The sequence below is a fragment of the Drosophila nasuta genome, chromosome 3 (assembly GCF_023558535.2).
Source record: "Drosophila nasuta strain 15112-1781.00 chromosome 3, ASM2355853v1, whole genome shotgun sequence".
Taxonomy (NCBI): domain Eukaryota; kingdom Metazoa; phylum Arthropoda; class Insecta; order Diptera; family Drosophilidae; genus Drosophila; species Drosophila nasuta.
The window spans coordinates 6,127,290-6,154,957 of NC_083457.1; the positions used below are offsets into that span (position 1 = coordinate 6,127,290).

General features: G+C 43.2%; 1 protein-coding gene across 1 annotated transcript; it reads left to right on the forward strand.

The window, feature by feature from the left end:
- Positions 1–476: 476 nt before the first annotated feature.
- On the forward strand, positions 477–27,645 carry LOC132794225 (ryanodine receptor). The gene is given in 28 exon segments (XM_060804519.1): positions 477–545; positions 2,533–2,691; positions 4,570–4,773; positions 5,855–5,932; positions 5,994–6,382; positions 6,437–6,961; positions 7,031–7,155; positions 7,782–8,287; positions 8,289–9,205; positions 9,612–10,215; positions 10,378–10,477; positions 12,046–12,250; positions 12,306–13,071; positions 13,214–14,373; positions 14,686–14,880; positions 14,947–15,062; positions 15,155–17,427; positions 17,488–17,967; positions 18,087–18,224; positions 18,508–18,782; positions 18,835–20,932; positions 21,171–21,283; positions 21,979–22,327; positions 22,961–23,261; positions 23,649–23,759; positions 23,824–24,243; positions 24,424–24,625; positions 24,679–27,645. Coding segments are annotated over 27 exon segments (15,390 nt in total). The 5' UTR covers positions 477–545; positions 2,533–2,637; the 3' UTR covers positions 27,365–27,645.
- The last annotated feature ends 23 nt before the right edge of the window (positions 27,646–27,668 follow it).

Here is a 27,668-nt window from a genome sequence, read left to right on the forward strand (position 1 = left end):
TATTTCAAAGATGTTTATTTCAAATGTACACAGACAGATACTATTTTGATAGAAGCTCATGAAGTCAGTGTACTCGCAAACAGCTGTTTCTCAGCCTTTGGCCTCTTTTGCAGAGCCTACAGCTACGACTACTGGCACAACTACACTTACAACTACGAATACAGAGTGGGGCCGAAAGCAACAAGCTGCCACCCGTTCATATACACACACACATTCGCATTCACCCACTTTGCGCCACTTCAATCAACAATCAAGAGAGAACAACTGCAAGAGCAAGACACAGAGCGAGAGCGGGAGAGAGAGAGAGAAACTCTAAGCAAACACAGTGTGCTGAAACGCAGTGGCGTAATCCCGCTAATCCTGAGCGACCACAGATTGCGTACACTCGCACCACTGTGCACTGAGACACAATTCGTCGCCGCATGCTGCGTGCCGCAGTATTTTCAGTATATTCAGCACTCGGCAATCGGCAATCCGGCCATCGGCATACTCGTAGTCGCTTTCTGGCGTGCTCGTCAGTCTAGAGAGTAATATCGACACGAAAAGTAAGTTCTGCTATGCTTCCGTTGGCCCACTAGCATCGAGTATATATATAAAACATATACATATAGAAATATATGAATGTATAAATGCGTGCGTGTGTGTTGAAAACGTCTCATGGAAATTGTGGAAAATCCATTGAGTTGGCTCCAACGTGCCGCAGCGAGCTTCCAGCGCGTGTTCAGTTCAAAGTGATTAATCCGGGAATTGCATAAGAAAATGCAATTAATTTACGGAAAATATTAACAATTTGTACAAAAATTTTCGGTTTCTGTGCCAGTTTCTTGTGCTGCCCAGGGCTTTGCGTGTGATATTTTTGGATATGTGTGCGCTCGTCAATGCTTCGGGCCACGTTCGTGCGCCGATGAGACCAAAAATAAACACTCCGAACTGCTGGCAAACCAAAATGTCTATCAACCAGCCACAGAAAACCTGAAAGAAGTGAACCAGAGATACTACAATACCGAATGTATTGAACGAAACTATCTCAAAATATCATTAGCTAGTGCCGGGTAATTCTTTGGAATTTGAAATCAACGCAACGCAACCCGACGCGTAGCCTCATTGCGTGCCATCGGACCCTGGATTACCGATGGCCGCCCTAATCCTACGAAAGACTCCAGACAAACTAAACAAAAATTTAAAAATGAAGAATCACAGTTTCAGTTTTCCAACTCTACATACTGCATTCCATCGAAAATAATAAAATATCCTATAATTATATCAATTAAAATATGTAAAAAACAAAACATATGTGCTAATAATCAGTCAAAAAATAATTATATGTAGACTATAGTCTACATATATACATATTTATCTACATATATATTTAGATATAGATATATAACGTAACATCCGATTTATCTGCAGTAAATTTGGCAAACCCCCAGAAAAATATAATATACCTATTTATACAATTAAACATGCCAAGAGACAGCACACATAAAGCAGCAAAGTGAATTGCAAACCACGCGAAAAGTGAAAAACAACAAAATGCAAAACGACAAATGACACAGAAACGCGACAAACAGAAACCGGCTGAACAGCTGAGCGAAGAACTTGGCAAGCAAAGCAAATGGCCAACTAAAATCCGACGAGCCCTCGTGCGCGCCAAAAGAGAAAGAGAGCAGAAAGGAATGGGACAAAGAGAGAGAGAGAGAGAGTAGCAATAGCATAGTTGGGGAGAATGGGTGAAATGTTATGATTGCTCTCGCGAGACTTAATCCATTGAATAATTTATTTATATACTTGCGCAAGTATATGCTGAAAGAATTACAATTGGAATGTGTCAGAACATTTAAAGATTTTTTTGTTTATCGCATTAGAGTTTGCCAATTATTTTTTTGAATATTAGGAACATGGAAATTTTGTGAAAAAAATATAGTTACGGTTATATTTTTCAGACATCTCTATTTTTTTGTATGGTGCGTTAGAAACGTAGAAAGTGCGAAATAAATTTGATTGATAATGTTCTAAAATATACAGAATACATACAGAAATAAATATTGAAATATTTAACAAAGTTGCAGTTATAAGAAAATTCTGGCGAGCAGTATACAAATTATTATTATCTCATAAATAGATTGATAAAATAAAACATTTCTTTATTATAATAATTATTTTCTTTACTATTATTCAATGCGAATATTAATAATTCTATAAATAATTTATAAAATACATTTCACATTACTGATCCAAATTGATAACATAAAAACATTTGTACTATTATAACAACTGTTTACTTCAATTGAAAATTTAGGAAATTAAAATGTACCTAAAAAAATAAGGGTAATTTGAACAATAAACTGAAACGTTAGATATATATAATTATACTATATTTGGAGTGATAAATGCTTAGGTTCTGAATTAATTAATACAAACGAAACAAAAATTTGAATCAATTTTCCAATGCTGCACAGTAATGAAAAAGAAAAAATCAAACACTTTGATTTATAAATGAATATTATTGTTTTGTTTTCTTTTAAACTGAAGGAGATACCGGAGCACATAAACAAATATTCGAAATATTTCGATACACAATAAAACAATTGAATAGAATTTTGATTGGGCGCGGCGTTCGTTGCGTTACCAAGCAAAATGGCTGAAGCGGAAGGTGGCTCCGAGCAGGATGATGTTTCATTCCTGAGAACGGTAAGTACCAAGTACTCCAAGTGCTTAAACTTGAATCGATAAATATACAAATGCATAAAAGAACAAACAAAACAAAAGCAAGCAACGAAATCATCTAAAATCAATTACGTTCAGTCAATAAAATATAACGGGGATTTCACACAATTGCTATCATAAAGCACACACACACAAGGATAAGGGGAACACAGGGGGTGGAAGAGTGGGGAGAGTCGGTTGAGCCTAACGATGTGAGGCATTGACTAGAGCTGATGCTAGAGCTAGAGCTCAACAAAGGATGCTTCGCAAAGGATACTGTATAGGAATGTATTGCATTTATTTATGGTTGCCGGTCTCACATGCGGGCAAAACATCCTTACATACCGCTAGCTTTCTTTATAGCTGCCAATAAATACAAAAGTCAGGTCACAATTTCAATCACAGTTGAGTTTAAAGCTTTCAACAGATTTGTTGCCTCACTTTACATGGAGAGGGGCAGCATCTGCTGCTGCTGTTTGTTGTTGATGCTGCAGAGAAAGGGAAAGAATGGAATGAACACATCAGCTGACAAATGCATCAATATATCAATGCCTACACCTGGCTACGAAAATGACAGTCATTATGTGTAAATATGTACGAGTTATGTATAACAGAGAGTTGAACAGTTGGCAACCCTCTGGCCAAAGTGCCGACCATGGTCCCTTTTGGGGGCAACGAGGTCAGCATTTGGCACCTTGCTGCAATAAATAAACATTGTGCTATGTTTCGGCATCACCCCGAGTACGATATGATGAGCGTATCTTGTTTATGCCCGTAGGCCTTCTGCTTCCACTTTCACTTTCACTGCCACTTCCACCTCCTCCACGAGTTTGTCTTTTTCTTCAGCTTCACGTTAAATTCAATAAATATGGCCCAAAACATAGGCTAAAATAACAGTTGTAACTGTAACGGTTCACCCTCTTCAACCATATTTCTTCTGTGTGTCTGTTGTCTGCGCTTCAGATCTCTCTAGAGGCTTGGGTTGTGTTGAGATTGGGGGGGGTGATTGCTATTGGGACTTTCCTGGGGACAGCAACGTCTGGGGAGCTGTTTCGGTTTAGTTGTTTGACGTCAAGTTTGCGCTTAAAGGTAATTCTATCAAAATTTATAGTTACTATCGAAAGATGCTACCCATCATTTGGCCAATTCGCATCGAGAGGCCTAAATGTGCAATGTTGCCAAAACACTTAGCCAAAGTGATGTCAAGCGTAAGTCGAATGCAAATAGATTCATGGCATAGGGCACAATCTACATGCATACTATACACATCGAATATGTATGTGTTAGTTGCGGTTGGATTTTCTCATTTTTAAATAGTTTGAGGGCAGACGATTGGCAGGGCTAAAGGACATCGGACAACGGCAGTTGGCATTTCATTCGTATTTAAATTATGTAAATTGCTCGATTCGAAATCCATTACCGTTCATTTAACTTTGACTACACACAACAATTCTGGCCACAATCCCATCTGACTTGGCAATTGGTTCGTGCCACGACTACGACTTAGGGCATTGGGCTCTCAAGTCCGGAGTCAACTGTCGGCTGTCGGGGTCGAGGTCGAGTCGAGGTTGGGCAGCCAGCCTGTAACTTCTCTCTACTCATTGACTCATTTCCTCATTCGGCCATGTTTTACTACCCTCGTGTGTGTCTGTGTGCGTATATAGCTTTTGGTCAACTGACCATTGAGGGCGCTTGGGTAACCAATTACCAATTGGTATTTAGATGATATGCAACACTGTTTACCATGGCCTGGGTCAAGAAATGTCGCACACTTGACAATTAGCAATTATAGTCGAATGCCATCTTGAATTTATCATTAACACTTGACAATTGATTTGATGATCTCGTGCTTATCATTTACAGGAAGATATGGTCACGCTTTCCTGCACAGCGACGGGAGAGCGTGTCTGTTTGGCCGCCGAGGGATTTGGAAATCGGCATTGTTTCCTCGAGAATATTGCCGATAAGAATGTTCCGCCCGATCTCTCGCAATGCGTGTTCGTGATTGAGCAGGCCCTATCCGTGAGAGCCCTGCAGGAACTGGTGACAGCTGCCGGATCAGAGACCGTAAGTACAATTATTTGGATTCGCTCCGCATGTGCCACAGATCCACAGAAAAACTTCTTCATAGATGATATTCAGAGATATGTGCACGTAAAAAAAATACGTATAATGCATAAATCAAATGTGTCCCAAATAAATACGAAAAAAAAACAAAAAAAAACGTTACCCAATACAATATTATCCAGTTCCTTGCGCTACTTTTACCGTCTCCAATATCCACTTCCTGTTGGACTTTAATGCGACCGTTATAATGATATAATGTTCGTTCCGCAACAGACATTTAAATTCATATATATCTCCAACTATATCCTATCTGCATGTTCTTACTATATTCGTACTATTTTCCCATTTCTCTTTTTACGCAAATTGTAATCTCTAAATTTTTCGTTATTTTTCAAAATTTTTCTTATACATAAACACAACAGGATAGTCAAGTTGTAAGTATACAGAACGTTCGTTAATGGTATCGAACTTTTGAATTATAATAAATCGCGCTTCTTTCTCTTTTTGTATCTTTATCTAAAAATTTTCTCTATCTTACTATACTACTTTGGTATAATCTAGTATGTAGTCGTAGTACTTACTTGCTATCTTTGCTCTCTGTTTTCTTTTTTCTGTTCTCTGTTCTACGCTCTTTGCTCTTTGCTTCTCTGTCTCTCGTCTAGCGAGCTTTAGCCTAGTCTAATAAATTTACTGCAGTTCTCAGACGCGTAACTCTCTGTAATTTTCTCTCTATGTACTATATATACTAAGTATTTTTTACTATATGTTTTGAGGCAAGCCAGGCCGAGGAGGAGTCAGTTCATTACTCAACTGTTTTCGTTATGTTCCCATCTAACATCACAACATACCCTTACTTCGATCGAGTACTTGCACTTTCAATTAACTTCAGACAACAACTACTACTACAAATGTACAAATTAAATACTCTTTTTTTTGGAATGGCATATTTACTACTCGTTCTCGTACCTCACGTGTTTCTTTTGATTCAAGTAGTGTAGAAACCAAACAAACCAATCCCTTGTAGTCTGTCCTTGAGTATCACATAGTGGCAACACTTACTAAAGGCTATCATAATCCACAGGGCAAGGGCACCGGATCTGGGCATAGAACCCTGCTCTACGGCAATGCCATACTCTTGAGGCATCACAACAGCGACATGGTAAGATTGCATATAATTATTAATGGATCTATTGACGTACTGATCATAATTTCTGTTTCAGTACCTTGCCTGCCTGTCAACGTCGTCATCGAACGACAAGCTCTCCTTCGATGTGGGTCTGCAGGAGCATAGTCAGGGTGAAGCCTGTTGGTGGACAGTGCATCCCGCAAGCAAGCAACGTTCCGAAGGTGAAAAGGTGCGTGTGGGAGACGATCTTATTCTTGTATCTGTGGCCACCGAGCGTTATCTGCATACAACCAAGGAGAATGAGCAGTCGATTGTCAATGCCAGCTTCCACGTTACCCACTGGTCGGTACAACCCTACGGCACTGGCATCTCCCGCATGAAGTATGTGGGCTATGTGTTTGGCGGAGATGTCCTTCGATTCTTTCATGGCGGCGACGAATGCTTGACAATACCCAGCACCTGGGGACGTGAAGCAGGTCAAAAGTAAGCTGAATTCCCAGCTCTATTAATCAGAGACTAATTGTAATCCTTTTTCAGTATTGTCATATACGAGGGAGGCGTGGTCATGGCGCAGGCACGTTCTTTGTGGCGCCTTGAGCTGGCGCGCACCAAGTGGACGGGCGGCTTCATCAACTGGTATCATCCCATGCGTATACGTCATATAACAACTGGACGCTATCTGGGCGTCAACGAGAGCAACGAGCTAATCCTTGTCAAGAAGGAAGAAGCATCGATTGCAACGACGACTTTCTGCCTGAGGCAAGAAAAAGACGACGAAAAGAAAGTGTTGGAGGACAAAGACTTGGAGGTCATCGGTTCACCTATCATCAAATACGGAGACACCACCGTCATCGTCCAACATTGCGAATCCAGCCTGTGGCTCAGCTACAAAAGCTACGAAACGAAAAAGAAGGGCGTCGGCAAAGTGGAAGAGAAGCAGGCCATTCTCCATGAGGAGGGCAAAATGGACGATTGTCTTGATTTTTCCCGATCACAGGAGGAAGAATCGAAGACTGCACGCGTCATCCGCAAGTGCAGCAGTCTCTTCACCCAGTTCATCACGTAAGTTGTAAACTTAAACACAAGTTGATTATACTCTGAGTAACATAACCAATGTCTTCCAATAATTAGCGCTCTGGAGACTTTGCAATCTAATCGTCGACACTCAATATTTTTCCAAAAAGTCAACCTCAACGAGATGGTCATGTGCTTGGAAGATTTGATCAACTACTTCTCCCAGCCAGAAGATGACATGGGTAAGCTTTCGCACAATACTTCATTTACACTGCGATCGTATGCACTTCTCAGAGGCTGCGGTTCTTGATGCTTGAACGACCGAACTGTTAAAAAAAATTATAGCATCTAGAGCAGCTACAAAATATTAAAAAGGGTACCAAATAATGAAGGCAATAATTTAACATAAAGATTAATTTGGTAATTGTAATAATTTGGTAATGCATATGTAGACAGTGTGTTCTACAAACGCGGTAATATGAATATGGATTCTGTTATTTCTAACTAGTAATCTATTGCAGTTAAAATCATTTTTTTTTTTAATATTTTGAGTTTTTTAAATATACACTATTTTTACTAAATTCTTCGACATGGCATTGTCTTAATAAGAAAATTTTATTTTAAAATTGACACGTTTTTAAATTTTTTAACATTTAAAGTAATTTTTGTTATTTTACCTAATATTCACAAGAATTTAATTAATGGATCATTTTGTTATTTTTGAAATAAATTTATTAGTTTCATTTTTTTTTTTTAAGAATATTATTAGTTATTAGTTATTTTAAGTTTACACAAAATGGTCGTACGGTTACAGTGTAAATACAACACAAGAAATGATTCTCTCATTAATTATGTTCGATGTTTACAGAGCACGAGGAGAAACAGAATCGATTCAGAGCCCTGCGCAATCGTCAGGATCTGTTCCAAGAAGAGGGCGTGCTCAATCTTATACTTGAGGCAATTGACAAGATCAACATTATTACATCGCAGGGCTTCCTCGCCAGCTTCCTGGCTGGTGATGAGACTGGTCAGAGTTGGGACTTGATTTCCACATATTTGTACCAGTTGTTGGCAGCCATCATCAAGGGCAACCACACGAATTGCGCTCAGTTCGCAAACAGCAATCGCCTCAACTGGCTTTTCTCACGTCTCGGCTCTCAGGCGTCCAGCGAAGGATCTGGCATGTTGGATGTGCTGCACTGCGTGCTCATCGATTCGCCTGAAGCTCTGAACATGATGCGAGATGAGCATATCAAAGTGATTATATCGCTGTTGGAGAAACATGGTCGTGATCCCAAAGTACTCGATGTCCTGTGCTCTTTGTGCGTGGGTAACGGAGTCGCTGTCCGCTCCTCGCAAAACAACATTTGTGACTTTTTTACTGCCAGGCAAGAATCTTCTGCTGCAAACTCTGCTGGTCGATCACGTGGCCAGCATTCGTCCCAACATATTCGTGGGTCGTGTCGATGGCTCCTCCATGTACCAGAAATGGTACTTCGAGGTGACCATGGATCACATCGAGCAGACCACCCACATTATGCCCCATTTGCGCATCGGTTGGGCCAATACCTCGGGCTATGTGCCATATCCAGGAGGTGGCAAGAAGTGGGGTGGCAACGGCGTGGGCGATGACCTTTACTCCTTTGGCTTTGACGGCGCCTTCCTGTGGACTGGTGGACGCAAAACCCTCGTTGTGGATTCCCTACCAGAGGAGCCATACATTCGCAAGGGAGATGTCATTGGCGTGGCAATCGATCTCTCGGTTCCCGTCATCACATTCACTTTTAACGGCGCCAAAGTGCGGGGCTGCTTCAGGGACTTCAATCTGGATGGCATGTTCTTCCCCGTGATGAGTTGCTCATCGAAACTCAGTTGCCGCTTCTTGTTTGGCGGTGATCACGGTCGCTTGAAGTATGCTCCACCCATGGGATTCTCAGCGCTGGTGCAGTGTCTGATGCCCCATCAGGTTCTCAGCTTGGATCCGTGCTTCTATTTTGGCAATCTTAGCAAAAATGTGCTAGCTGGACCATGGCTTATCGAGGACGATACACCCTTTGTGCCCAAGCCTGTCGACACCACAGGTGTTTCCTTGCCCAGTTCTGTAGACCAAATCAAAGAAAAACTTGCCGAGAACATTCACGAAATGTGGGCTTTAAATAAGATCGATGCGGGTTGGTCTTGGGGTGAGCATCGCGATGACTATCATCGCATTCATCCTTGTCTCACCCAATTTGAGAAACTGCCCGCAGCGGAAAAGCGCTACGATAATCAACTTGCAGTCCAAACGCTAAAGTAAGTAATCGATCCTGTATACCAAGTATCCACTATAAGCTGCTTGCATTTGAGTAATATAACAGGTAGAAGAAGGCATCCCCGACCATATAAAGAAAAAAAAAACTTTTGAATGGGCAAAAGCGCCTAGGGGTCTTAGTCGCTTTGCACCCTATGGTGTATTTAGAATGTAGCACCATGTAAATATACCAAATATACAATTTCTCATATTTTTTTTGGTATATTACTTTAATATATTTTGAGAATAATATCGCAATATTTTGCTTTTATTCCAAATGGGTAGCGGGTATCTCACAGTCGAGCACATTCGAGCTTTCTCTCTTGATTTTTTGAATTGATTGGATGCGAGCATAATTACCTTAATATCAAAGTAATTGTCATTATGTCTTTCACTTTTTAATCGCAGGACAATCATTTCATTGGGCTACTACATTACCATGGACAAGCCGCCAGCACGTATTCGCCCCGTGCGCTTGCCCAATGAAATCTTCATGCAGGCTAATGGCTACAAGCCAGCACCGTTGGATCTCAGCGCTGTGACGCTGACTCCAAAGCTGGAGGAGCTGGTGGATCAGCTGGCCGAGAATACACACAATCTGTGGGCACGCGAGCGTATTCAACAGGGATGGACTTACGGTCTCAACGAAGACTCGGAGAATCATCGCAGTCCCCATTTGGTGCCCTACTCCAAGGTGGATGAGGCCATCAAAAAGGCCAATCGCGACACCGCCTCCGAAACAGTGCGCACCCTATTGGTCTACGGATACGTACTCGATCCACCGACTGGAGAAGGCACCGAGGCTCTACTGGCTGAGGCACAGCGACTCAAGTTCGCTGCCTTCCGCACTTATCGCGTGGAGCGCAATTATGCCGTCACCTTTGGCAAGTGGTACTTTGAATTCGAGGTGCTAACGGCGGGTCCGATGCGAGTTGGTTGGGCACGCGCTGATTGCTATCCAGGCGCCATGCTGGGCAGCGAGGATACCAGTTGGGCCTTCGATGGCCACAATGTAAGTATGCAAGGGTTGAAGGGTTGACAGAATTTTCACATAGGCATTTGGGGGCCCTTCTCATCAATCAATGGTAATGCGATGTGAATGCCAGACACGTCGATTGGTATCGCTTTAATGGAAGATCAATTGAAAAAAATCAAACCCCACCCCTGATTATAGGTGACCAAAATGCACGCCGGATCCATTGAGCACTTTGGTGTTCGCTATGAAGCTGGTGACGTCATTGGTTGTTTCATCGATGTTAAGGAGCAAACCATCAGTAAGGACCCTTAGACACACTATCAGTTCAACGCAATATTGCGTTGCCTTCGTTGTTTTTCTTACATTTTCAATTTCGTTTTGATCGAACGCATTTTGTTTAACTCTTCTCTCTTCATTCAATAATTTGTTTTCTAATCATTTTATTTTGTTAATTTAGCAATACACTCATAATTGATCATTAACCAACAAAAATAAATTTAAATTTAATTTGTAATGGGGCTGCGAAAAGATTCACACGATCATACTATATTCGAAATGCACTCTGAACATTAATATTGCAATTTTTAGGAAGAGAAAGTCTACGGTGGCAACAGTGAATCCTTCGGGAAACAGTGTGGACCTGGGGATATAGTCGGAGTCTTTTTAGATCTAGCCGATCACACAATTAGTAAGAAACGCACATAAATGCTCGTTTGTTGTAATGTAAACAAAACCAAAAAGAAAACCCCAACAAAAAAAAAAAAAGAATTGTAAATCCGTGCTTTTGATATCTACTAAATGTCAACCAGGTCCCTGCTATATGACAGCTAAGTACAATTACCATTACAGTACCTTGCACTTCCATGACATCAAGAAAATGACCTAAGCTCGAACCTATAGACAGCAGTTTACCATATCGATATCGTTTCAACATGAGCTCAACGTAGGGTATCATTACTCGAAATTCTTGAAAACACACACACGTTGATCCAAATCTTTTTATATTTACATTTTACGGTCACTTTTTGTAGTCCCCAGAAATATAATTATACATTTTACATAATTTTTGTTAATAAGTCCAACAAATGTCCCATGCCCTAACACCCGATTTTTGTTACTTTGAACACAAAGCCTAACAGTCGCATAATATTGAAGGAATACCTGCTGAAAAGGTGACACATCAGCTCATCTCAAAAAGCTTGTTAATTATTACTATTTGCCTGTAATAACACCCTTAGCATTAAGTTCAAAGTTTACTTAACTAATCAAGGAATGAGATAAAAATCATATGATATATGTACTTTTCCTTATCGATTTTTTCGCAAATTTATTTTTTAAATAAAGTTACTTAACTCGGATTTAACTTAAAAGTGCTCAAACTTAATCAAGTTAAATAAATTTGAAATTAATTAATAAATAAATGAATATTGAAGCAAATTTAATTTATATATTTCAAATGATTCTCAATTTCATTCCGCACTATTAAATAAATAACATTATGTAAAAATTAGCATGTCAGCTAACAGTTAGAACTGTTTAATCAGCTTTTTCAATACTAAACCAAAGAATGGCAAGGAGAATTGCAAAAAAAAAAACAATACAAATTTAATACGCACGTATTTTATCCCTAGAGGACTTTTGTTTTGTTCTAGTGCGATGCGCCTTTTTAGTGAATTCTGATTTCTATATAGCTAAAGTCAAGGCATAAAGAGTCGATGAGAACACACATTTTTTGATAATGCGGCGATTTTGGCCTAATTAGAATTCTTAATTTCCTTAAATGCAGCTTCGTTAAGATTACTTATAAAAGACCTTATATACTATTGCGAAGATTCTCACCTAAATGCTGTTATAATACTCGCTTAGGCTTCTCGTTGAATGGAGAACTTCTCATGGATGCTCTGGGAGGTGAGACAACATTCGCCGATGTGACTGCTGAAGGAGTTGGCTTTGTTCCCGCCTGCACTCTGGGTGTTGGCCAAAAGGCACGCCTCATTTATGGCCAGGATGTGGACTCCCTCAAGTTCTTTACGACCTGCGGTCTCCAGGAGGGTTATGAACCGTTCTGTGTGTAAGTATGATAAACTTAAATCCATGATTTGATTTTTAATTAAAGTTATTATTAGCAATATGCGACGACCGGTTACCCACTGGTATACCAAGGATCAGCCCATATTTGAAAACACTGAAGAAATGCCCGATTGCCGTATTGATGTCACCCGTATTCCTGGAGGTGCTGATACTCCACCACATTTGAAGATATCACATAATACATTTGAGACCATGGAAAAGGCCAACTGGGAATTCTTGCGTCTCTCTTTGCCAGTCACTTGCATGAGTGAGTTCATTAGCGAGCAAGAGAAGGCGCGTCGCTGGGAGGAGATCAAAATCCGGCAATATCGCCTAATGCGTGAGGCCCAAGAGGCTGCCGCTCAGCAACAAACCCAGAATGCTGCACACATGGATCACATGCTTAAGAGTGGCTTTAATATGAACGACATTAAGGGACTTACCCGTGGCAACTTTGATGATCATACCGAACCGGAGGCAGAACACATGATGCGTGGTGGACCCTCTCGACCACCACGCAAAGGCTCCTTGACCCGCAACATTACCTTCGAATCAGACATGACAGCCGCTTTGGATGAGATGCAACGTTCATCCTCAGTGCTGGACATAAATGGCTTGGGTGATGATTTGGATGATAAGAAGAAACGTGGACGCAGCCCGTTCAAGTTCTTCTCGAAGAAATCACGCGACCAGAGTCGCGAGTCCAAGAGCGGTGCTCGAACGGCAGACACCTCTTTGGAACGTCGCAACACGGTGGCACATGGCAGGAATGTGGTCAATCAGCAGATGACCACAAGGACGCCAACGCTGCGTCTAAATAACGTAAGTAATAGCTACTAAATAAACTACTCAACTTATGTACATATTTATTCTAATTACAGTAAATATGAGTATATATTTTGTGCTAGTTATAAATTGCATGTGAATTAATAGAAACAATTGAATAACCGTCATCCATTAACAGGCTGAAATCCCACCCAGTCCTGTCCCGCAGGGACCCAAGCAGCTAAGCTCAACTAATCTGGGTCAGCCACCCGTCGAGTCCTCGGGCAATGAGATGTTTGATGCCGAGTGCCTTAAGCTGATCAACGAATACTTCTACGGCGTACGTATCTTCCCCGGCCAGGATCCCACACACGTCTACGTTGGGTGGGTGACAACACAATATCATTTGCACAGTCGCGAGTTCAACAAGAACAAAGTGCGACGTGGCTCCGTGTATATCGAGGACTACTACGAAGTGCCCATTGAGCGCATAGATCGCCAGAGTTGCTATGTGGTGCGTGCCGACGAGTTGTTCAACGAGGTAACCCAAGATGCCTCAGGCAAGGGTGCATCGCAAGGCATGTTCGTGGGTTGCTTTGTGGATACTGCCACTGGCATTATACGTTTCACTTGCGAAGGCAAGGAGACCTCGCATCGCTGGATGATGGAGCCGGACACCAAGCTGTTCCCAGCCATCTTTGTGGAGGCCACAAGCAAGGAAATTCTACAGATTGAACTCGGTCGCACTCCTACCACATTGCCGCTATCAGCTGCCGTGTTGCCAACCAGTGACAAGCACATCAATCCGCAGTCGCCGCCCCGCTTGAAGGTGCAGTGTCTGCGTCCACATCAATGGGCGCGTGTCCCGAACACATCACTGCAGGTGCACGCTCTTAAGTTGTCTGACATACGTGGCTGGTCGATGCTCTGCGAAGATCCTGTTTCAATGCTGGCGCTACATATCCCTGAGGAGGACCGTTGCATTGACATTCTGGAGCTGATTGAGATGGACAAACTGCTCTCGTTCCATGCGCACACACTCACTCTGTACGCTGCCTTATGCTATCAGTCCAATTATCGCGCCGCCCATGCTTTATGCCAGCACGTTGACCAAAAACAGCTGCTTTATGCCATCAGATCGGAGTATATGAGTGGACCACTACGTCAGGGCTTCTATGATTTGCTGATTGCTCTTCACCTCGAGTCGCATGCAACGACCATGGAAGTGTGTAAGAATGAGTATATTACTCCATTAGGTGCCGAACTAAAGGAGCTCTATGCCGAGGACGAAATGCGCCACTCTTTGCGTTCCCTGGTCACGGAATCTGTGCGTCCTCAGCTGCGTATGACAGAAATTACGTAAGTGTGTTCAGATCCAAGTTATATTTCCTTAGATACATAGCCAAGATCCACACGGTTCATATGCATATAAGATTTGCTTCTTTCCTACCTTGCACTACTTTTGCACTTGGTCTCTGTTTCGAATGTTGCTCATTTTCTTTCCAATACTTTCAATCGCTACAAAAAACAAATCAACAACATCAACCAACCACCACCAACCTGCATCGATCCAACACTTCTTCTCAATGCACCACCAATCGATACCGTTACCGATACCGAAACCGATACCGAATCACCACAACAACAACAACAACAACTCCCACCGTTCAGACCCCCTGTGATTGCAACATCTAGTATGCCAAGTGTTTCCAGCGAACCGATACCCAACATCGATCAGTTGTACTCCCCGAAGTTCCCCTTAGAAGTAGTCAGAGAGTTCGTCATGGAGGCGCTCAAAGATGCCGTGGAGATCAATCAGGTGCACAACCGTGATCCCATCGGTTGGACCAACGAAAATCTTTTCTTGTGAGTACTGACTTTCTGACTTCCACTACAAATAATTTATAAGTCCTGTGATGTGTCTTTTTCCAGGCCTTTGATCAAGTTGACCGATCGCCTACTGCTAGTGGGCGTCCTTACAGACGAGGACGTTCAGAAACTATTAGTAATGGTTGATCCGGAAACTTGGGATGCCACATTCGCCAGAGGTGGGAAACGCTTGAACTGAATTTGGATCCTCATAGAAACAGAGAAGAGCAATCATCTATCTTTATCTTTATCTTTATTTCGATTTTTTCAGAGGGAAAGGACGAGCATCGTAAGGGACTACTCACCATGAAGATGGCCGAGGGAGCCAAGCTGCAAATGTGCTATCTCTTGCATCATCTCTACGATACACAACTGCGTCATCGCGTGGAGAGCATTATTGCATTCTCGCATGATTTTGTGGGAGATCTGCAAACTGATCAGTTGCGACGTTATATCGAGATTAAGCAATCCGATTTGCCAAGTGCTGTTGCGGCCAAAAAGACCAAAGAATTCCGTTGTCCACCACGAGAACAAATGAATCAGATTCTCTGCTTTAAGAATCTTGAAGCGGACGATCAGGATAATTGCACCTGTGGCCTTGATTTGCGCAGTCGCCTCTGCGAATTCCACGATCTGCTTATGCAGAAGGTATCGCTAAATGCGCTGCAGGAGCCCGATGGTACTGAGATAACTACGATCGAAGAAATTAAAACCGGTCCCATTACGAAAATTTATAATTTTATTAATACCGTCAAGGAGCTTGAGGAGGGACCTAAGGAAGTGGAGGAGCCTGAGAAAAAGACACCCGAAGAGGTTTTCCGCAAAGTCTTAATCAAAACCATTGTCAGCTGGGCTGAAGAATCACAAATCGAAAATCCAAAGTTGGTACGCGAAATGTTCAGTCTACTCGTGCGACAATACGATACTGTTGGTGAGCTGGTACGAGCTCTTGAGAAGACCTATGTGATCAACAATCGGGCACGAGACGATGTCGCTGAGATGTGGGTTGGCCTCAGCCAGATAAGAGCACTCTTGCCTGTCCAAATGAGCCAAGAGGAGGAAGAGTTGATGCGCAAGCGCCTCTGGAAACTGGTAAACAACGCCACATTCTTCCAGCATCCTGACTTGATACGCATCCTGCGCGTTCACGAGAACGTCATGGCGGTCATGATGAATACGCTAGGACGTCGTGCACAGGCGCAGAGCGATGCTCCTGCCCAGACCGACGGAGCCGAGGGTGTACCCTCAAAGGAGAAGGATACCTCACATGAAATGGTCGTTGCCTGTTGTCGATTCTTGTGCTACTTCTGTAGGACAGGACGGCAAAACCAGAAGGCCATGTTTGATCACTTTGATTTCCTGCTAGACAATGCAAATATTTTGTTGGCCAGACCCAGTCTGCGTGGTTCGACTCCACTGGATGTGGCATACTCGAGTTTGATGGAGAACACAGAATTAGCTCTGGCACTTAGGGAACATTATTTGGAGAAAATTGCCGTCTATTTGTCCCGATGCGGCTTGCAAAGCAATTCGGAATTAGTTGAGAAAGGTTATCCCGATTTAGGTTGGGATCCCGTTGAGGGCGAAAGATATCTGGACTTCTTGCGCTATTGCGTTTGGGTTAACGGCGAAAGTGTCGAGGAGAATGCGAACCTTGTCATTCGTCTTCTTATCCGTCGTCCAGAATGCTTGGGACCGGCTCTAAGAGGAGAAGGAGAAGGTCTCTTCCGTGCCATTTGCGAGGCAAATCGTATGTCGGAACGCATCTCGGATCGCTGTAAGATGCAAGACGAGGCTGAAGGCACCATAGCCGGGCTGAATTTCACCCATCCGCTACCCGAGAGCGATGAAGACGAAGACTATATCGATACCGGAGCAGCAATATTGAATTTCTATTGTACGCTGGTTGATCTCTTGGGCCGATGTGCCCCGGATGTATCTGTAATCGAGCAAGGGAAGAACGAATCACTGAGAGCTAGAGCTATTTTGCGATCTCTTGTGCCACTGGAAGACCTTCAAGGTGTGCTCAGTTTGAAATTCACCCTAACACAAACAGCTCCAGGCGAGGAGAAACCGAAATCGGATATGCCCTCCGGTCTCTTGCCCAATAATAAACAGAGCATTGTTCTATTTCTGGAGCGCGTGTACGGCATTGAAACGCAAGATCTTTTCTACCGACTGTTGGAAGATGCTTTCCTACCCGATCTGCGTACTGCCACCATTTTGGATAAGAGTGATGGATCGGAAAGTGACATGGCTCTAGCCATGAACCGATACATTGGCAACTCGATTTTGCCACTGTTGATTAAGCACTCGAAGTTTTACAATGAGGCGGAGAATTATGCCAGTCTGTTGGATGCTACGCTGCACACGGTCTATAGGTTATCTAAGAACCGTATGCTGACCAAGGGGCAACGTGAGGCTGTATCCGATTTCCTAGTCGCGTTGACATCACAAATGCAACCTGCCATGCTGCTCAAGCTATTGCGCAAGTTGACTGTTGATGTATCCAAACTATCGGAGTATACGACGGTTGCTCTCAGGGTAAGTCATTTGCTGATTTATTGACCTATTTGATCTGTAGCTCATTTAATTCATTTGCAGCTGCTCACTTTGCACTTCGATCGTTGTGCCAAGTACTACGGCTCCACTCAAGGCCAAGGCTCATATGGGGCCTCGTCCGACGAGGAGAAGCGACTTACCATGCTTCTCTTCTCCAATATTTTTGACTCGCTGAGCAACATGGACTATGACCCGGAACTGTTCGGTAAAGCTCTGCCCTGCCTTATTGCTATTGGCTGTGCCTTGCCACCAGACTACAGTCTCTCGAAGAACACCGACGAGGACTATTATGGCAGGCAAATGGGCGCTCCCGACCAACCGCAATACGTGCCCAATCCCATCGATACCAACACTGTGCATCTTGATAACGATCTCAATTCGTTGGTGCAAAAGTTCAGTGAGCACTATCACGATGCTTGGGCCAGTCGTCGATTGGAAGGTGCCTGGACATATGGCGAAGTGCGATCAGATAGCGAACGCAAGCATCCTCGTCTCAAGCCTTACAATATGCTCAGCGAATATGTACGTAGTGGAAGCACAAATCTACTTATCATTTTTTACTGGACATCTGAAATCACCTCATCTTGAACTTATTAATAGACTAGAATACTTTCTAAATAAATTATTTTTTAATATATTAGGAACGTGAGCGTTACCGTGATCCGGTGCGTGAGTGCCTGAAGGGTTTGCTGGCCATTGGCTGGACCGTGGAACACCAAGAAATGGATTTGCCCCAGAATCATCGTGGCTCGACGCGTCGTCAGTCGAAGCCCCAAATTGTATGTATTCAATTGTCATAGAATATTCGGATATATTCAATATATGAAAATATCTGCTGTTTAAATCCGTCTATAAAACTAACGAAAATCCCATTTTATTTCAACTAACGACAAACGAATTTTCTTTCGCTTTCAATGGGACTCCCCTAACTCACAATTGGCCAATCACTGCTTACATCCAAAATCATATCGAAATTCCACCACAACAAATCGCGATTCATGACTCGCGGGAAATACACTTATTTACACACTGCGGGCGCTTAAACAATAGCATGATTTTCAGAACGAGGGAAGTCCTTTCAACTACAATCCACATCCTGTGGATATGAGCAATCTGACGTTAAGCAGGGAAATGCAGAATATGGCCGAACGTTTGGCTGAAAACTCCCACGACATTTGGGCCAAAAAGAAGAACGAGGAGCTCAATGGATGTGGTGGGGTCATCCATCCTCAGCTGGTGCCCTATGATCTCCTTACCGACAAGGAGAAGAAGAAGGACCGCGAGCGTTCACAGGAGTTCCTCAAGTACATGCAATACCAAGGATACAAGTTGCACAAGTAAGTTAAGCCCATCTCGGAGATCGATAAATTAAATTTGATTCATTGCTAGGCCCTCTAAGGGTGGTGCTGTTGAGGAAGGTGGAGCCACTCAGGCAGCTGTTGAACTGCGCTTCTCCTATTCGCTGCTCGAAAAGCTCATCCAGTATCTGGACCGTGCTACCATCAACATGAAACTGCTCAAGCCATCGACCACATTCAGTCGACGCACCTCATTTAAGACCGCATCGCGGGATATTAAGTTCTTCTCGAAAGTGGTGTTGCCTCTAATGGAAAAGTACTTCTCAACTCATCGCAACTATTTCATTGCCATAGCTACGGCAACTAATAACATTGGAGCTGCCTCACTGAAGGAAAAGGAGATGGTGGCATCCATATTCTGTAAGCTGGCCGCCTTGCTGCGCAATCGCTTGAGCGCCTTTGGTCCGGATGTTCGCATCACGGTTCGTTGTCTGCAAGTGCTTGTCAAGGGTATCGATGCCAAGACCTTAACCAAAAATTGTCCGGAGTTTATTCGTACTTCGATGTTAACATTCTTCAATCAGACTTCCGATGATCTGGGCAACACAATTCTCAATCTGCAGGATGGAAAATACAGTCACCTGCGTGGCACGCACCTCAAGACTTCCACATCACTGGGTTACGTCAATCAGGTTGTTTTACCTGTACTTACGGCGATGTTCGATCATTTGGCTGCCTGTGACTATGGCAGTGATCTACTGCTGGACGAGATTCAAGTGGCCTCCTACAAAATTTTGGCTGCCCTCTATCATCTGGGTACCGATGCCACTTTAACACACGATCGCAAGTATCTAAAGACCGAAATCGAACGTCATCGACCCGCATTGGGCTCGTGCCTTGGCGCTTACAGCTCCTGCTTCCCTGTTGCCTATCTGGAGCCGCACCTCAACAAACACAATCAGTACTCGCTGCTCAACCGCATTGCGGATCACTCATTGGAGGCACAGGACATCATGGTCAAAATGGAGAGCTGCATGCCCAATTTAGAGGCGATCCTTAGTGAAGTCGATCAGTTTGTAGAGTCCGATAAAACATACACGGATGCTCCGCATATCATAGATGTCATTTTACCCTTGTTGTGTGCCTATCTGCCCTTCTGGTGGTCCCAGGGACCCGACAACGTCAGTCCCACAAGTGGCAATCACGTCACCATGGTAACCGCTGATCACATGAACTCGCTGCTGCGCAACGTTCTTAAGATGATCAAGAAGAACATTGGCAATGACAACGCTCCCTGGATGACACGCATTGCCGCCTACACCCAGCAGATTATCATCAACACCTCGGAAGAGCTGTTGAAGGATCCATTCCTTCCACTCGCCGAGCGAGTGAAGAAGCGCACTGAGAACATGCTCCACAAAGAGGAAAGCATGCGCGGCTTCATCAAGTCAGCCACCGACGACACTTCACAGGTGGAGACACAACTCCAGGAGGACTGGAATTTGCTTGTGCGTGACATTTACTCATTCTATCCACTGCTCATCAAATACGTCGACTTGCAGCGCAATCATTGGCTGAAAGACAACATACCAGAAGCCGAGGAGCTGTACAATCATGTCGCTGAAATCTTCAATATTTGGTCAAAGAGCCAGTACTTCCTTAAGGAGGAGCAGAACTTTATCTCGGCCAATGAAATTGACAACATGGCCCTGATTATGCCCACGGCCACTCGACGCTCTGCCATCTCGGAAGGCGTCCCCGCAGTGGGCGGCAAGGTTAAAAAGAAAAAGAAGAACAGGGACAAGAAGCGTGACAAGGACAAGGAAGTGCAAGCAAGTTTGATGGTCGCCTGTTTGAAGCGTTTACTGCCGGTGGGCCTTAATCTGTTTGCCGGTCGAGAGCAGGAACTGGTGCAGCACTGCAAGGATAGATATCTAAAGAAGATGCCCGAATACGATGTCATCGAGTTTGCACGCAATCAGCTAACTCTGCCCGATAAACTGGATCCCTCAGATGAGATGTCCTGGCAGCATTATCTCTACTCTAAGCTGGGCAAAACCGAGGAAATAGTCGATGAACAAGCACTGGAAAAGGTCAACACCAATTCGAATGAGAAAGGCAAAGATAAGACCCAGGAGACTGTTGATCGCATTGTGGCAATGGCCAAGGTTCTGTTTGGATTGCACATGGTAAGTATATGTCCCAAAAGACGTATATTGGTATTGCAAATACATTTACAAGTACTTATCTTTTATCTTTTATGGTTCTTTTACCATTTCATACTTAATTACTTGATTCTGATTACATTTATTTCAACTATGCACATTTCTCAATTCTTCATAATCTCAAACTTTGTACCCTCAACAATCGTGAACTGTCATCGATCAAAATAATTTTCAACCCGACTCGTGAACCAAACAATTACAGATCGACCATCCACAACAGCAGAGCAAAAATGTCTACAGGAGCGTTGTATCGATACAGAGGAAGCGTGCCGTAATCGCATGTTTCCGTCAAACATCGCTACATTCTCTACCCAGGTTATTACCTCTACTACTATATATGAATGTATAAACATCGATCGAACCGATTGGAATCGTAGACACACAAAGCAATAACAATCAGCTACTACTATATAACTAAACTGAGTTTTGATCCGCCCCCAAAAATCTCGCACTGTTTTTTCCGTTTTTTTTATTCCTCTCATCATTAACTGATTTCTACTAACGCAATACCACTCTGCTGTGACCTTAACCCATGCGCTATATTATTATATATTTTTATGCTCTCGCTATGCTGTATATTATACGATTCAATATAGGCTACCGGCGCCAAGAACAAAACAAAACGTTGGAGTTCCAAAATTTCGGTCGCTCGTCGTCAGGCAGTTATATCAAGCTTACGCGCCAAGCATCTATATCGTATGAGCAGGTGGTAGTCATGTGAATTACTAATATCTATTCTATAACATAATAATACCCTTTGCAGAGTCCCAAAAAGCAACAGATTGATCTGTCTTTCATTTTTCTTAATTTCCATTTTTTACAATTATGATATATACAGATCTGCAGGGGTTATAAACACCTTTCGGCGATCCGAAAATCCCTAGTTTTGTGCTCTCCTTTCATTTTTTGTTGCAAATTGTTTTTAAACATAATAGCACAACTAAATGCATGCCGATCGTGGTTTATTGATATTCTTTACTAATAGACACCATCAATAATTTTACCCATAGACATCGTGCTTGCAATATCTTTGCTCGTACTTACTACGAACAATGGCTGCAGGAGGAGAATGTCGGTCAAGAGGTTATGATTGAGGATCTCACTCAAACATTTGAGGAATCTGAGAAATCCAAGAAGGATGAAGAGGAAACCGATGGTAAGCCGGATCCATTGACTCAGCTTGTAACGACATTCTGTCGCGGCGCCATGACCGAGCGCAGTGGCGCACTTCAAGAGGATCTTCTGTACATGTCGTATGCTCAAATTGCGGCCAAATCTTGTGGCGAAGAAGAGGAAGAAGGCGGCGAAGATGGCGAGGGTGGCGAAGGCGGCGAAGAGGGCGAAGGAACAAGTATTCATGTAAGCTTCAACATCAAGTTCATGCCCAATTAACCAAAAAACTAATCAACCTAACCCAATGCTTTCAATTCAATCGATTGATTGAACATAAGTGTCGAATATCACGATTAATGGTAACTATAAGCAGCAATTAGTCCAGCTTTAACAATAAGTAGTTGTATTACAACTGCCAATAAACCAACTAAAAAATTAGTGTATTTCACATATCAAGACTGCATACTGTCACACATAAAATTTATTTATGCAAGGCGCATTCACCATTGAGAGCGATGTACCCAACATTTTATCGTTCATTTATAGTACCTACATTATTCTTTTGAAGCTTAATAGCATTTGTAATGAATATTTCTTACAATATTGACAACAATTTTAAATGTTTTTCTAAAAAAAAAATTAAGTTATTTTGTATCCCAAAAAAATTTAAGATTCCATTTTACTGTAATTCTTTTTCAATTAAAATTAGTAAAAAAAACCTTTAAAAGTATATCATACTAACAAATATCGGTACAACGAAATATGTACTGAAATATTTCGACTATAACTAAATTAGAGTTCATTACAATTTGCAGTTTTAATATGTACGCAGATAAATTTCAGTTATTAAAATACTTAATTGTCAACCTTGTCTGATAGGAACAAGAAATGGAGAAGCAGAAGCTGCTGTTCCACCAAGCACGTCTCTCGAATCGTGGCGTTGCCGAAATGGTGCTGTTGCACATTTCCGCCTCCAAAGGTATACCTTCGGAGATGGTCATGACGACACTCAATTTGGGCATCGCCATATTGCGTGGTGGCAACATTGATATCCAAATGGGCATGTTGAATCATCTGAAGGAGAAGAAGGATGTTGGATTCTTTACATCAATTGCTGGCCTGATGAACTCGTGCAGTGTCCTCGATCTGGATGCCTTTGAGCGTAACACAAAGGCCGAGGGTAAGAGAGTAGTTTAATAGTGGACGTGGTAGCATCCTGCTTATAATTTGCTGGCCTCTTAACTTTCAATTATTATCGTAATTATGATGATTATGTATTTGAATAATTTATTACTCGTATGATTACTGTTATTATTGTGGCACCAACTCATGCATCTGTCCTAAGTATTTCTAAGTTTTGAACTATTGATTTCGTCTTTCCTTCCATCCGACTACTTTCCCAATCACCCAACCAACAAATCCGCATGCCAATCACCAACCAATCAATCAATCAACCACCACCACCATCCGTATATCCCGTATATATGTTGATCCCCGCTATCGTTGTCAAACCCAACGCAATTTTTGCAACAACACAACAAAGAGTATATTCCAAGTGCGGGTGCAGGTCTTGGTGTCGGCTCGGAGGGCGCTGCGGGTGAGAAGAATATGCATGATGCCGAATTCACATGTGCTCTCTTCCGGTTCATCCAACTTACCTGCGAGGGTCACAATTTGGGTAAGAAATGTCTTTTCACATAAATTGTGACAAATTTAATTTATCACGAAATCATCTCCTCCAGAATGGCAAAACTATTTGCGTACTCAGGCTGGCAACACGACCACCGTTAACGTGGTCATTTGCACTGTGGATTACCTTCTGCGTCTACAAGAATCGATTATGGACTTCTATTGGCACTACTCCAGCAAAGAGATTATTGATCCTGCCGGAAAAGCGAACTTCTTTAAGGCCATTGGTGTGGCTAGTCAAGTGTTCAACACACTCACTGAGGTCATCCAAGGTCCTTGCACCTTGAATCAGCAGGCATTGGCGCATTCCAGATTGTGGGATGCTGTCGGTGGTTTCCTCTTCCTATTCTCGCACATGCAGGACAAACTGTCGAAGCACTCGAGCCAGGTGGACCTGCTTAAAGAACTGCTGAATCTGCAAAAGGATATGATAACCATGATGTTGTCCATGCTGGAAGGCAATGTTGTTAATGGTAAGGCATTATGAAAACATACATATCTCCTGACTGACTGACCGACTTAACTGTCTACCACTCTCAACACTTAAAGCCTATCCTGCTAGAAGGCATCCTTTACCAGACAAACTGTTCAGATTTCATTCCAAAGGAAATACGTAAAGTGTACTTAGCAATATAATCTCTATCTTCCTTTAGGCACCATTGGAAAGCAGATGGTTGACACCCTTGTGGAATCTGCCAGCAATGTGGAATTGATTCTCAAGTACTTCGACATGTTCCTCAAGTTGGCCGATCTCATTGAGTCTCCCAGCTTCCATGAAATCGACATGAAGAACGAGGGATGGGTCATACCCAAAGATTTCAGAGATAAGATGGAACAGTCCAAGAACTACACACCGTAAGTTATCAATGAATATTTAAGTTAAGGTTTAACCATGTTCCTTTTGACAGGGAAGAAATGGATTTCCTTTTGGCTTGTTGCGAACGCAATCACGAGGGCAAAATCGATTACCGCGCCTTCGTTGAGCGTTTCCACGAGCCATCAAAGGAGATTGGTTTCAACCTGGCTGTGCTGCTGACCAACCTCAGTGAACACATGCCCAATGAGCCGCGGCTGGCCAGATTCCTGGAGACAGCGGGCTCTGTCTTGAACTACTTCGAGCCGTTCCTGGGTCGCATTGAAATTCTGGGCAGCTCAAAGCGTATCGAGCGTGTCTACTTCGAGATCAAGGACTCCAACATCGAGCAATGGGAGAAACCTCAAATTCGTGAATCCAAGCGAGCCTTCTTCTATTCCATTGTCACCGAAGGTGGCGACAAGGAGAAACTCGAAGCCTTTGTCAATTTCTGTGAGGATGCAATCTTTGAAATGACTCACGCCTCTGGCCTCATGGCCACGGACGACGGCGGCGGCAATGTGAAACGCGACACGGCCTACAGTTCCTATATGAGCGAAGAGGAGGAGGAGCGTGCCGCTCGAGATCCCATTCGACGAACCATTACCGCAGTCAAGGAAGGCCTTAAGTTCGGTGTCCACATGTTAAGCCCAGCGAATATCAAGCATCAAATTGGAGTCATGCAGACCAAATCCATACCGGAACTCATTGTTGGATTCTTCAAGATCATTTTCTACATGTTCTATTACACTGGCTACGCTCACTTCTGTGTTGTGCGCTATATCTTTGGCATACTATTAAATCTGATGCGTGGACCGGCGCCGGAACAAGAGGAATTGGAACCTGTAGTCGAGGAAGAAACGTTTGGACGCGCACTGCCCCCGTTACCGCTTGAGGAGCCTCCAGGTACAGTGCAGGCATTTGGTTTAGACATCAACAAAGAGGAGAACGGCATGTATAAGGTTGTGGTGCACGAATCGCCCGCTAACTCTTCAGTAGAAGAGGGCGGTGAATCAAGTCCCGAAGACGGCGCTGCTGTGACAGGTGAACTGCTGGAGGGTGAGGTCCATCCTGAACCCATATCCATAGTGGATCTTCTGGGTGGCGAAGCAGCTAAGAAGGCGGCTCAAGAGCGTCAGGAAGCGCAGAAGGCCCAAGAAGCAGCTATGGCCTCTATCGAGGCGGAGGCCAAGAAATCATCGGCAGCTCCACAGGAAACACCAGCTGTGCACCAAATCGACTTCTCGCAGTACACACATCGTGCCGTCAGCTTCCTGGCCAGAAACTTTTACAATTTGAAATATGTTGCGCTCGTCTTGGCCTTCAGCATTAACTTTATGCTGCTCTTCTACAAGGTGACCTCGTTTGCCGAAGAGTCCGAAGGTTCGGGTGAGGAGGAACTGATCTTGGGCTCGGGTTCAGGAGATATACCCGATATGGCTGGCTCTGGTCTTGGCGGTTCAGGTGACGGAGGCTCTGGTGATGGGGACTTTGAGGATGATGATATACCGGAACTTGTACACGTTGATGAGGACTTCTTCTATATGGAGCATGTGCTACGAATTGCTGCCATGCTCCACTCTCTGGTATCGCTGGCCATGTTGATTGCTTATTATCATTTGAAGGTGCCTTTGGCCATCTTCAAGCGCGAAAAGGAAATCGCACGTCGTCTGGAGTTCGATGGTCTATTTATTGCCGAACAGCCGGAAGATGATGACTTCAAATCGCATTGGGATAAATTGGTCATTTCGGCAAAGAGTTTCCCCGTTAACTATTGGGACAAATTCGTCAAGAAGAAGGTGCGTCAAAAGTACAGTGAAACCTACGATTTCGATTCCATCTCGAATCTGTTGGGCATGGAGAAGAGCGCTTTTGCGGCTCAGGAGAGCGAGGAGACTGGCATCTTCAAGTACATCATGAACATTGACTGGCGCTATCAGGTTTGGAAAGCGGGAGTCACCTTCACGGACAATGCCTTCCTCTATTCGCTGTGGTACTTCAGTTTCTCCGTGATGGGCAACTTTAACAACTTCTTTTTTGCCGCCCATTTGCTGGATGTGGCCGTTGGCTTCAAGACACTGCGCACCATTCTGCAGTCTGTCACGCACAATGGCAAACAACTGGTATTGACCGTGATGCTGCTAACGATTATTGTATACATTTACACGGTGATTGCGTTCAACTTCTTCCGCAAATTTTACATCCAGGAGGAGGACGAGGAGGTGGACAAGAAATGCCACGACATGTTGACGTGCTTTGTCTTCCACTTGTATAAGGGTGTGAGAGCGGGCGGTGGTATTGGTGATGAGATTGGCGATCCAGATGGCGATGACTATGAGGTCTACCGCATCATCTTCGACATCACTTTCTTCTTCTTCGTCATTGTCATCCTGCTGGCTATCATCCAGGGTTTGATCATTGACGCTTTTGGTGAGCTGCGTGATCAATTGGAATCGGTCAAGGACAACATGGAGTCTAATTGCTTCATATGTGGCATGGGAAAAGACTTCTTTGATATAGTCCCGCATGGCTTTGACACGCACGTCCAGAAGGAGCACAATCTCGCCAATTACATGTTCTTCCTGATGCATTTGATTAACAAACCAGACACGGAGTACACCGGTCAGGAAACATACGTTTGGAACATGTACCAACAACGTAGCTGGGACTTCTTCCCGGTGGGAGACTGCTTCCGCAAGCAATATGAGGATGAGCTCTCAGGAGGCGGTGGCGGAGGATAGTTGATTTTATTCAATTCTTTTTATTTGTAAGCCAGGCAACAACTACTTTAAAACGAATGCCAATGGACGCAGTTTATATATGGTTGAATATCGATATGATGATACTTGTTTGAATTATTCTCCTAGTCTATAATAAATAAATACATTACATTTAAGTGAACACAATCTATTTTACATACATATATGTATATGATGGACCTTTTCCAATAATGATGATGACGATTCTAGAATGTATACACAAAATGTGAAACAAAATAGATAAACAATGTTCTTAACTCAAACTCTAAATAAACCGATTCATTTT